The 12,736-nt window shown below is 43.3% G+C and overlaps 1 protein-coding gene across 4 annotated transcripts in view; it reads right to left on the bottom strand.

Moving 5' to 3' along the window:
* The window catches only part of LOC101681477 (caspase recruitment domain-containing protein 8), a 39,932-nt gene extending 30,452 nt beyond the window's left edge, over positions 1–9,480 (bottom strand). The window contains exons 1-5 of one of the 4 annotated variants that reach the window (XM_013064148.2): positions 9,114–9,479; positions 6,914–6,994; positions 5,012–5,129; positions 3,680–3,808; positions 1,925–2,059 (exon numbers count right to left, since the gene is read on the bottom strand). In XM_013064148.2, the coding sequence (XP_012919602.1) occupies positions 1,925–2,059; positions 3,680–3,808; positions 5,012–5,091 (344 nt within the window). In that variant the 5' untranslated portion in view covers positions 5,092–5,129; positions 6,914–6,994; positions 9,114–9,479. Of the gene's footprint in view, positions 1–1,924; positions 2,060–3,679; positions 3,809–5,011; positions 5,130–6,913; positions 6,995–9,113 lie in introns of all 4 variants that reach the window. The other 3 variants (XM_013064147.2, XM_045077095.1, XM_004767449.3) reach the window with 3 other exon arrangements.
* Between the last annotated feature and the right edge of the window lie 3,256 nt (positions 9,481–12,736).

Raw genomic sequence — 12,736 nt, 5'->3', positions numbered from 1 at the left:
AGGTATTTCCAGGAATGGGCAGACCCGTGAGCATGGCTTAAACATCCTTAAATAAACACCTTCTGGCTTAAACACTGGGTGTAAAACAACTAATTGTTGGTGTTAACAAAATGGATTCCACTGAGCTACTCTACAGCCAGAAGAGATACGAGGAAATCATTAAGGAAGTCAGCAAATACACATTAAGAAAATTGGCTACAACCCCAACACAGTAGCATTTGCACCAGTTTCTGGTTGGAATGGTGACAACATGCTGGAGTCAAGTGCTAGCACGCCATGGTTCAAGGGTTGGAAAGTCACCCATAAACATGGGAACGCCAGTGGAAGCATGTTGCCTGAAGCTCTAGATTGCATTCTGCCACCAATTTGTCCAACTGACAAGCCCTTGCATCTGCCTCTCCAGGACGTCTATAAAATTGATGGTGTTGGTACTGTGCCTGTAGGCCAAGTAGTGACTGGTGTTCTTAAACCTGGCATGGTGGCCACCTTTGCTCCAGTCAATGTTACAACTAAAGTCAAGTTTGTTGAAATGCATCATGAAGCTTTGAGTGAGGCTCTTCCTGAGGACAATGTGGGCTTCAATGTCAAGAATGTATCTGTCAAAGATGTTCGTCATGGCGATGTGGCTGGTGACAGCAAAAATGACCCACTCATGGAAGCAGCTGGCTTCCTGGCTCAGGTGACTATCCTGAACCATCCAGGCCCATCAGTGCTGGATTTGCACCTGTGCTGGACTGTCACACAGCTTACACTGCTTGCAAGCTTGCTGAGCTGAAGGAGAAGATAGATCATCATTCTGGGAAAAAGCTGGGAAGATGGTCCCAAGTTCTTGAAATCTGGTGATACTGCCATTGTTGATATGGTTCTTGGCAAACCTGTGCATGTTGAGAGCTTCTCTGATTATCCTCCTCTGGGCTGTTTTGCTGTTCATGCATGAGACCAATGGTTGTTGTGAGTGTCATCAAAGCAGTGGACAAGAAGGCAGCCAGAGCGGGCAAGGTCACCAAGTCTGCCCAGAAAGTCAGAAAGCTAAATGAAGGGGCACCTGGGTGACCCAGGTGTTAAGCATCTGCCCTTGGCTCAGGTCATGTTCCCAGAGTCCTGGGATCAAGCCCCGCATCAAGCTCCCTACCCTGCAGGAAGCCTGCTTCTCCCTCTTTGACTCCCCCTGCTTGTGTTCCCTCTATTGATGTGTCTCTCTTTGTCAAATAAACAAATAAAGATCTTTTAAAAAAAAAAAAAAGAAAGGTAGGGGCATCTGGCTCAGTGGCTCAGTGGGTTAAAGCCTCTGCGTTCAGCTCAGGTCATCCCAGGGTCCTGGGATCAAGTCCCCCATCGGGCTCTCTGCTCAGCAGGGAGCCTGCCTCCTCCTCTCTCTCTCTCTCTCTGCCGGCCTCTCTGCCTACTTGTGATCACTGTCTGTCAAATAAATAAATAAATAAAACATTAAAAATAAATAAATAAATAACAAAAAGAAAGCTAAATGAATATTATCTCCGATACCAGCCTCCCCCGTCTTAATCAGTGGTGGAAGAAATGTCTCAGAACTGTTTGTGTCAGTTGGCCACTTAAGTTTAATGGTAGAAGACTGGTTAATGATAGCAATGCATTGTAAAATCTTCAGAAGGAAAGGAGAATGTTTTGTGGACCATTTGTTTTTTTTGTCTGTGTGGCAGTTGTAAGTTACTAGTGGTTTTTTAAAGATTTTATTCATTAATCTGACAGACAGCGATCACAAGTAGGCAGAGGCAGGCAGAGAGAAATGGGGAAGCAGGCTCCCCACTGAGCAGGGAGCCCAATGCAGGGCTCGATCCCAGGACCCTGAGATCATAACCTGAGCCAAAGGTGGCAGCATAACCCACTGAGCCACCCATGCGCCCTAAATATCTATTTTTTTTTTAACTGTCTTTCTTTTTGGCCATACCAAGACAGAAGTCCAGGAGGGATATGCAGTGTTGGCTCTCCTGTTAACAGTTCTTCAGATTCTGAAGAAGGACAAACCTGGGAGCTGTTGTTTGACGTCTTAAAAGTACTGCTTAGAGATTCTTCACAATATCCACTGGAAAACAGAAAGGAAGTTGTGTTAGGAATACAGCGTGGTGGCAGTCTGGTGACAGGACAGTCTCTGTAGCATGACTTTATGTCATTAAAAGCCCTAGACCCCATGCTTCGTCTTCAGGGAAACCTTCTCTCAAGCCCCCATGACTCCATCTCACCCTCATTATAGTGGATTCAGCTGTGTCTCTGTGTCCCGCTCCACATTGCTCTCTCCATCCCGGGGAAGCAGAACTCAGTCGATTCTCAACACCTAGAACCTGCTGTAAGGTATTGTTTCCTAATAGGTTATTGACCTAGAAGACCTTGTTGAGAATTTTTGGGAAAAGAGAAGATTCCTAGCTAATATTCTGCCCTCACCCTTCATTGGTTCCCAAGAAAATGGGACCCTATTGTGATTGAAATTCCAGGACATCAGTGAGATTATGTATGTGTTGTAAGGACCCACGCAGTACTAATGCTCTTCTCTGCCTCCCGCCTCCACGTGGTGAGGGACCCATGAGGATGCTAAGAGGGAAGGAAATTACGGATATCAGTCTTGTTTTCTTCTTCCACTGGGGATCCTCATCCAGATATGGAACTGGAAAGCCCTAAGCTAAGTACTTTCTTCTTCACGCTTGAGAGCTGGTCTCTGGTCTCCCTGGACTGGCTGGGATCAAGATTGAGGTTAGGAGCCAGAGAGTGTCCTTTGGGCCAACACCTGCACTGTGTAACATGATAGCTACTAGCCCCACAAACCTATTTAAATTTACTTTTTAGGGGCGCCTGGGTGGCTCAGTGGATTGAGCCGCTGCCTTCGGCTCAGGTCATGATCTCAGGGTCCTGGGATCGAGCCCCGCATCGGGCTCTTTGCTCAGCGGGAGCCTGCTTCTCTCTCTCTCTCTGCCTGACTTTCTGCCTACTTGTGATCTTTCTCTCTGTCAAATAAATTAATAAAATCTTTAAAAAAAATTTAAAAAAAATAAATAAATTTACTTTTTAAGTAATTAAGTTCAGAAATCAGCTCCTCACTTGAACTAGCCCTATCCCAAGCACCCAAACATGACAAATGGCCAGTTTCCATATTAAACGCCCTGGACATGAAATATATCTATCATGGCAAGAATGTTATTGATAGCTCTGACCTTGATCACCTACTATAGTCCAGCTGACTAGACACCGCATTGAGTATCTCCTACCGGCTCAACCAAATGAAGTGGGTCTTTGAGAAAGGGTGGGTAGACAAAGCAAGACTGAGGAATTCTTGTGTTCAGCAGCAGCATTTTCCAGCCCGACAAATATTACCTTGATCAAAATCTGTATCGGAGTGAATAGTACTGAGTCAAATCAATTTCCTGACCCTGACAATGACTTCTAATGTAAAAGGTGTTACCAACAGGGAACGCTGGGTTGAATGTACATTTTTGTCACTTCTGTATTTTTTTGCTACTTCCCATGAGTCTTAAACTATCTCAAAATAAAAAGTTATAATGATAAAAAAGAAAAAAGAAATATGCTGGTTTTATGCAAATAATCTAAACGTCTTTGCTTTTCTCGTCTTTGTCTCATAGAGACTGAGGGACAAGAGAGAGAAGAACAAGATCCAAAATCTTCCATTTTTCCCTACTGATTATCTGTCCCTTACCTGTCAGAACGTGGAAAGGGCAGGCTAAGAAGAGACAAAGGGAGCACGGCCTTCCGTCCCCGACCTGACTTGTAGTTGAGCTCTCGGGCTGGTTCCTCTTTGCTTCCAAAGCAGCACCACCCGCACAGCCTGGGAAGACACAAGGGATTTGTAATTTGATTGTGCGCAAAGAACTTGGTTGTGGGACGGTCTCTTTGCTGTGATGGAGAAGACGTAGCACAAATTGGATGTTCCATCTTCAGAGAGGATGTTCGCCCCAGGATCCACTTACATCACACTGTTAACCCTTCCTCTGTCCCTGTGCAGCAGACAGTGATGTCATCTCGGGAGACATGCCTCACCGGACTCTCAGCCCTTTAAGTCCATCACATCTATATGTAATACCTGCAAAGACTGGCTACAGACCCGTACATAACTTGTATAACAATATCACGTACTAGTAACGTAGGGGGTGTGAGAAGTCCCTGACTCTCGTGCTAACCTTCACTCGTCCTAAACAGGAGGGAACTTTTATAAAGTTACATGACACTGGATGAACTATACTTCCCCCAAAGCAACAGCTCTTTAGTGTGAGTTGGTCGTGACTACAGAGACCAAAGAGATAAGAATCCACAATCTGGCAAAGCCATTTCCTAGAACTTACACTCGGGGCAAAATTGTGGCTTCATTCTCTGTGTTAAGTATTAGTTTTCCAACTTTTGAATAAGGATATAACACAAATCCTTGTAGTGATTAATCATAGAAAGGTAATATTACTTAGTACCCAAACTGGAAATCATTGTGTTCCCGGAGAAAGTAACTCGCTCCAGTGATCCTCCTTATTCCCTGGCCTGTGGGAATAGTAGCTGAATCTTTGGTCCGATTCATTTACTGCAAGTTCTAAGACAACGCAAAAATGTGCATGAATTGGTCACAGATGAAACATGAGCCTCTGAAAGCATGTTGATGGGGAGGAGCAGAAGAACTCATGGATGGAGCTTAGTGGGTTTGCCTGGTGCCATGGGGTGGTCAAAAGCATGGCCATGGTGTCAGAGAAAGAGCTGGAGGAACATCCATAGACTTGCATGTGCTCAGGTATGAAGTCGTGTGGTCAGAGTCAAGGTCATATTACCCCACGATGGAGAGAAGAAGTTGAAGTAATACATCTAGGTGCCCAGGAAGGTGTTTCCCTTCTGGAATGATGAGATTGTGTAAATAAGTAAAACTGTAAGCAGAGCCTTTATTTAAGGGAAAAATAAATAATAAAGGCCACAGAACTCAGAATTTTCTGCAGCAATAATGAGATATAGAGGAATCAAAGCCATCAAGAGCCCTCAAAGGGTAGATACATACCTTCTCCATGTCAGACAGCATCTCCAGGATCTGTCAGAAGACATCTCCTGGATCTCTTCCTTAAATGTATCTTTTCCCATTTATCAGCTGGTGTGTTTATCTCCCTGCTACATTAACCCTGAGAAAAGAAAAGAAAATTGTATCCAAGTAAGTTGGAAGAACTTGCAGATAAATGTTAGCCATTATATCTCCACACGATAACCAAAATTGTTTATTGTCCATTCAATAGAAATACATCAGTTAAAGTGTTTCCAGTAATGGTAGGCACTTGGGAGAGAGACCCAGAAAAGATTATGAAGTTGAAAACACGTTTTATTTTATATAAAACTCTGTATGTGCTAATATAAGAGATACAGAAACAACTCCCAGATCAGAGACATGGTATCACCAAGATGGTGCTGGAGGAGACCCAGCCTCCATCCCCCTGATGAAAATCACAAATACGCAGCTATCCACAAACAAAGCCAGCTCTGGGAGACATCTGGAATCCACAGAAGAATTTGCAGCAACACAATGGGACAAAAAACTGGAGGAAAAAAAAACACATAAAATGAGAAGGAAGAAGAGTTTCATTTTGCACACACCACCTTGCATCTTTGTTATGGAGAGGGCTTTGTTTCTTAAACCTCACGAACCAACCTCTGCTAGCTTCAGACTTGTCCTATGCAGCCCCCACACCTCTCTCAGCCAAAAGAAAATGGAGGAGAGTCAGGGCCTTGCTCTGGATGAGGCTTTGGCTTAAGGTAATGTTGGGGCTGCTTTGATCTTCCATTCAGGCCATTAAACTTTCTCCACATAGCAATAAGGGTGTTTCTCTTTTTTATTGTCCATATGTTCCCCAGAATAGCACTTTTCATTTCCTTCAAGAACTTTTCATTGAATGCACAACTTAGATAACCGGAGCAGGAGGCCTGGCTTTGGGCTATGTCAGCTTTCTTCATGCCTTCCCCAGTATCCTCACTTCTAGCTTTCAATTTAAAGTAAAAGACGTAAGTGACTCTTCCTTTCACTTGAACAGAGAGGCCATTGTTGGAGTATTAATGAGCCCAATTTCGACATTGTTGTGTCTCAAACACTAGGGTTATCCAAAAAGAGGGAGAGAGATGGGGAGAGGCAGGCCAGTGGAGAAGTCAGGACACATACAACATGGTCACAACATGACCATTAAGTTCATGGTCTTTTAAGGGCAAGGTTCATTACAACAGCAATGTTGCAGGATTGCAGGGTTCTTGTCTCCCAGAGTCAAAGAATGATGCTCGTGCACTCAAAAGGGTGAAGTGAAGGAAAAGTTCATTAAGTGAGAAGGTGAGAACAGAAAGGGAAGGAAAAGCTCTCTAGAGTGAGAGACCCAAAGGTTTGCCACTCAAGATTTTTACAGCAGGTTTTTTTGTTGGAAACTTGACTAGGAGGTTTGTGGCCTTTTTGGTTAAGTTCATTTGGCATCTTGGAAGAATAATTTAGAATCCTGCTGGGTAAACATTCTGTTTTGCTTATTTTCTGTGGTAGTCCTACTGGAAGTCCTGGGAATCCCACCAAAGAAGCAGCCAAAACTATTGTGTCAATTTTTCTGAAGTTTACCTCAAGTTGTCTAGCTTAGGCAAACAACTTTTAAAGACAATCAGAACTAGATTTAGCATGTGTAAAAGTGGGATATTGAAACATAATTTCCTCTATAATAACCCTCATTGTTTTTTTTTTAGAGATAGCCAAATCAAGACAAATTTGTTGACAAAACAAGTCCAATTTTAACAAGCTTGTTTTAATTATTTACATAAGTTCAGCAAGAAGAGCAATTGGCCATACAGAGCTTTTAAAATTTGCATGGCTGGAAGTTTTCCCAAGGAATCTCTAGTTTGAAGTCTTAGTAGCCTCTCCAGGCCAGAAGCCAAGCCAAGCACTTACCACCAGGCATGTCAGCAATACCTGCAGATTTGGGTGGATTCCTCTTCATGAGGTCCCCAAAGTATCCTGAGGTTCCTACACCTGCCAGGAAGTAACATTCTTTACTCACCTGGTGAGGCTGCTGGAAACCTGTAAGCAAGGTTTCAGGCCAACAGTTCTAAGGGGCTTTATGGCTCCACATTTCATAAAGTCGACCTCAGTTCCTTAAAGCTCTCTGGTCCTATCTGAGTCTGTGTGTGTCTATCTCAATTACAACATTCCAGTCAAAGCCTTGGCAAAATAACCCATGTTTCCAATGATGTCCTATTCCTAGGAGACCAGAATCTTACCGAACTTATGCAAATAACTATGATTGCCATGGAAGAAAGAATACTTATTAAGACCTTTTGATTTTCAGAGGGTTCAAGTAGAGAGAAAAGTTAACTCCTTCAGTTTGTTGACAAACGCATACATTTCTGGAGTCATGGTTTTCTTAAGAGAAAGTTTTTTTTTTAATCTGGAAGACTAAACATTAGAGAACCTGCAATGTTTTGAACAAGAGTCCCATGTTACTAATTCCTGTTCAGTTTTTTTTTTTTTAAGATTTTAGTTATTTGTTTGACACACACACACACACAGAGAGCACAAGCAGGGGGAGCATCGGGCAGAGGGGGAGAGAGAAACAGACTCCCCGCTGAGCAGGGAGCCCTGACCCAGGGCTCCATCCCAGGATTCTGGGATCATGACCCAAGATGAAAGCAGATTCTTAACAGACTGAGCCACCCAGGCACCCCCAGTTTATTTTTTTTAAGATTTTATTATTTATTTGAGATAGAGAGAGCAATGATGGGGGAGGGGCAGAGGTGGAGGAAGAGGCAGGCTCTCCATGAGCAAGGAGCCCATGAAGGTCTCCATCTCATAACCCTGGGATCATGGCCTGAGCCAGAGATAGACATTTAACCAACAGAGCCACCCAGGCGCCCTGGACATATAACATTTTTTTTACTAAAGATTGTATTTATTTATTTGCCAGACAGAGATCACAAGTAGGCAGAGAGGCAGGCAGAGAGAGGAGGAAACAGGCTCCCTGCTGAGCAGAGACACCCCCCCCCCAATGCGGGGCTCGATCCCAGGACCCTGGGACCATGACCTGAGCCAAAGGCAGAGGCTTAACCCACTGAGCCACCCAGGCTCCAAAAGTTAGCTTGTTTAATATAGAAGTTTTAACTAAGTAATCAAAGACCTGAAAAGAAAAATTAGAGAAACTGATTTTCCTGGGCAGATAAAGAAAAAACAACTTTGTTTACATTTTCTCATCAAGAGTAAACCAACGATTTAGGAAAACTTCATCTTTTGAAGAGAGAGAAAGCAGAATTTCAATCTTCTCCCAATGCACCTTTAAAATCCACTTATTTCAGGACATCTGGGTGGCTCAGCCTGCTTCTCCCTCTACCTGCTGCTCCCCCTGCTCGTGCTCTCTTTCCCTCTGACAAATAAATAAAATCTAAAAAAATAAAATAAAATAAAATAAAATCTATTCATTTCAATCTAACTACATCCTACTACATACGAATTTTTTCTTCCAGGACACCTGGGTGGCTCAGTAAGTTAAGTGTCTGCCTTCAGCTCAGACCATGACCCCAGATTCGATCCTATTGAGTCCCGCATTGAATCCCACATCAGGCTCCCTGCTGGGCAAAGAGCTTGCTTCTCCCTCTGCCTGCTGCTCCCCCTGCTCATGCTCTCTCTGGGTCAAATAAATAAATAAAATCTTTAAAAACAAAACCATGAGCCCATTTGACCTTCGGTAAATCTTAGTAGAATAAAAGTTTCACATTTAACGTTGAAAACTTTCAAGCCGTATTTATTTTAATTAAACCAACACACTTACATTACTTAAAACACCAAATTATATTCCACCTGAATTCTTTTTTAGAAGCCCATCAGTTTATTTTGTCGATTTTTTTAAACAACATTTCCCTCAAAGTTACATTTTTCTAAGCTCTTCAAATATTCCCCCTAATTTTTTAAAGACTTTATTTATTTATTTGGCAGAGAGAGAAAGCACAAGTAGGCAGAGAGATAAGGGGAAGCAGGCTCCCCGCTGAGCAGAGAGCCCGATGCAGGGCTCGATCCCAGGAGCCTGAGATCATGACCCGAGCTGAAGGCAGAGGCTTAACCTACTGAGCCACCCAGGTGTCCCTATTTTGTCGATTTTTACCTGAGATGCTGGTGGGGAAATCTGAAGTGAACAGTGCCCCGAAGGCCAGTCGCACGCATGACGGTACAGAAACAGGAAGAGGAGGGGAGAGGAGGCAGAAGACACAGATTCTGCCAGAAGGCAGAAAAAGAAGATTTCCGGTTCTAAAACCTGTCAGCCCAGACAGATGAGCAGACGCAAAATTGTGGACATTTGTTTCTCCTCCAAAGTGGAATCAGGAGTCCGTGTCAGGCCAGAGAAGACAGGGAATGGCCCAAAACAGAGGGAGTTTCAGCAGCTGCTTAGGAGTGTTCCGTAAAGCCCTAAGCTAGACTAACCAGAGGCAGTGGGTTCCAGTGGGAGTCACTGCGATGGAAACGAGGGTGAAGCCAGTGTAGATATTAAGAGGAACAACGAGAGAAAGAGAGAGAGAGAGAGAGTCGGCGTCCCCTTTGCTTGGGCGGGCCTGGGTTTATTCTGAGGAGGTCTATTGGCTCATGATCGCCCAGCATGTCAGGAGGGAGTTTATTGGTGGAACTCATTCCGGCAAACACATTTTTTTTAAGATTTTTTAAATTTATTTGACAGAGAGAGAGCAGGAGAACACAGAAAGGGGGAGTGGGAGAAGCAGTGCCCCCCCCCGCCCCCATGCCCTGCAATGAGCAGGAACCCTGGGATCCTGCAAGAGACCCTTAGCTCAGGGTCCTGGGGTAAAGCGATGAAGGTACCCCAGGTCCATGTGCCTGTGTCCCGATAGATCCTGCTGGGGCCATGCAGTGTTACAGGAACTCTGGCCTTTCACAAATTTTGCAGTCCGAATGGTTTCCCGTGGGTTAAAAGGCACCCCAAGGGAGAGCCCTTGGGAACTGGAGAAGAGAAGGTCCATTACCAAAAAAATCCTTTTGTGACCCCCGAGAAGTTATGTTAGAAGTTCCCAGTGTCAAAGCGACCGAGGCATCCCCTGAACACAATCACGCCACCATTAAAGGCCCCATAGGAGGCATGCTAGTGTCCCCCGCCCCAACCCACTCCCAGCTTCCCCACTGCTTCCTCTCCCTGCTCACGCTCTCTCTTGCCCGCTGTCTCTCTGCCTCTCAAATAAGTAAATAAAATTTTTTTAAAAAGAAAAGAAAAGAAAAAACACGAGTGTCCACACAAAAAGATTTTATCTTTTTTTAAAGATTTTATTTATTTATTTGTCAGAAAGAGAGAGAGAGAAAGCACACAAGCAGGCAGAGAGGCAGGCAGAGAGAGAAAGATTGATTCATTAGTAATCATGGAAAGGCCCATGAAACCACCATGAGATAACATTCTCACCCACGTTAGCGATGAAAAGAAGAAAATATGACAAAACCAAGGGTCAATGAAGACGTAAAGCAATAGAGACTCAAACTGGTAGTGAGCAGATTTTGGAGAAAACACAACCACTTTGGAAGATAATTTGGCTACATCTAGGGAAAAAAAAAAAAAAAGATTCAAGCATTGAATTGGTTTGAATCAGCAATCCCATTCCCAGGATCTCATATGTGCACCCGGAAACGCACAGAAAAAGTTATTGGTTGTGTTATTGCCCACTGTTGGGAAGAAGCTAGTTAACCAGCTAAATGTCTATCATCCAAAGAATGGCTAGATCATTCCTGATGCCATCACTGCATTAACCTGATAGAGCAATTAACAGGAAATAACTAGGGCTCGAGGCTAGCTCAGTCGTAGAGCCCTCAACTCTTAATCTCACGTCGTCTCAAGTCCCACAGTGAACAGGAAGTCTACTTAAAACAAAACAAAATTGAAAGAACAAAAAACTACACCCACACCCACACCCCTGGAATCAATTCGAAATTAAGGCCAGTTTCTCGTGAGCGGTTAGAGCTGAGGGGCTAGACGCCTTCCAGAGGGAGCTCCACGCCCAGCGTTGGTTTTATTTAAAGTATCCTATCGTGCCTGTAGTCTACTCTGCTGAAAAGAAAGATTTGTGTGAGCCTATTATAAACTCTGCAAAACTGAGCTTGATTTTGCTTGCTTCTGCCTGGGATGCTGGCTCTGGCTGGCTCTGATCTAACCACAATGACCTTGGCTTCCGGAGGTCCCAAAAACCCACTTCCCTTGTGTTGCTGGTTTCAAACTGAGCTTAGAAGTAGGCAGTCATGATTGTCTGTTTTGTGTGAGTTCAGTTTGAGGAGTTCTTTATAGATCCTGGATATCAGCCTCTTGTCTGTACTGTCATTTGCAAATATCTTCTCCCATTCCGTGGGTTGCCTCTTTGTTTTGTTGACTGTTTCCTTTGCTGTGCAGAAACTTTTGATCTTGATGAAGTCCCAAAAGTTCATTTTCGCTTTTGTTTCCTTTGCCTTTGGAGACATATCTTGAAAGAAGTTGCTGTGGCTGATATCGAAGAGGTTACTGCCCATGTTCTCCTCTAGGATTCTGATATATTCCTGTCTCACGTTGAGGTCTTTTATCCATTTTGAGTTTATCTTTGTGTACGGTATAAGAGAATGGTCGAGTTTCATTCTTCTACATATAGCTGTCCAATTTTCCCAGCACCACTTATTGAAGAAACTGTCTTTTTCCATGGTGTATTTTTTCCTGATTTGTCGAAGATTATTTGACCATAGAGTTGAGGGTCCATATCTGGGCTCTCTACTCTGTTCCACTGGTCTATGTGTCTGTTTTTATGCCAGTACCATGCTGTCTTGGTGATCCCAGCTTTGTAGTAAAGCTTGAAATCAGTCAACGAGATGCCCCCAGTTTTGTTTTTCTTTTTCAACATTTTCTTAGCAATTCGGGGTTTCTTCTGATTCCATAAAAGTTTTAGGATTGTTTGCTCCAGCTCTTTGAAAAATACGGTGGAATTTTGATCAGAATGGCATTAAAAGTATAGATTGCTCTAGGCAGTACAGACATCTTAACAATGTTTATTCTTCCAATCCAAGAGCATGGAATGGTCTTCCATCTTTTTGTGTCTTCTTTGATTTCTTTCATGAGTATTCTGTAGTTCCTCGAGTACAGTTCCTTTACCTCTTTGGTTAGGTTTATTCCCAGGTATCTTATGGTTCTTGGTGCTATAGTAAATGGAATTGATTCTCTAATTTTCCTTTCTGTGTTTTCATTGTTAATGTATAAGAAAGCAACTGATTTCTGTACCTTGATTTTGTATCCTGCCACATTACTGAATTGCTGTATGAGTTCTAGGAGTTTGGGGGTGGAGTCTTTTGGGTTTTCCATATAAAGTATCATGTCGTCTGCAAAGAGAGAGAGTTTGACTTCTTCGTTGCCAATTTGGATACTTTTATTTCTCTTCGTTGTCTGATTGCTATTGCTAGGACTTCTAATACTATGTTGAACAAGAGTGGTGAGGGTAGGCATCCTTGTCGTGTTCCTGATCTCAACTCAACACACACAAAATGATAATCATGTCAAAAAATGGGCAGAAGACATAAACAGACACTTCTCCAATGAATACATACAAATGGCTGTCAGACACATGAGAAAATGTTCATCATCACTAGCCATCAGGGAGATTCAAATCAAAACCACATTGAGATACCACCTTACACCAGTTAGAATGGCCAAAAGTAACAAGACAGGAAACAACATGTGTTGGATAGGATGTGGAGAAAGGGGAACCCTCTTACACTGTTGGT

Source organism: Mustela putorius, unplaced genomic scaffold (genome assembly GCF_011764305.1).
Source record: "Mustela putorius furo isolate JIRA1106 unplaced genomic scaffold, ASM1176430v1.1 tig00000196_pilon_pilon_pilon, whole genome shotgun sequence".
NCBI lineage: Eukaryota > Metazoa > Chordata > Mammalia > Carnivora > Mustelidae > Mustela > Mustela putorius.
The sequence above is the reverse complement of the archived record's forward strand: the minus strand, read 5'-3'. Positions and strand labels throughout refer to the sequence as shown.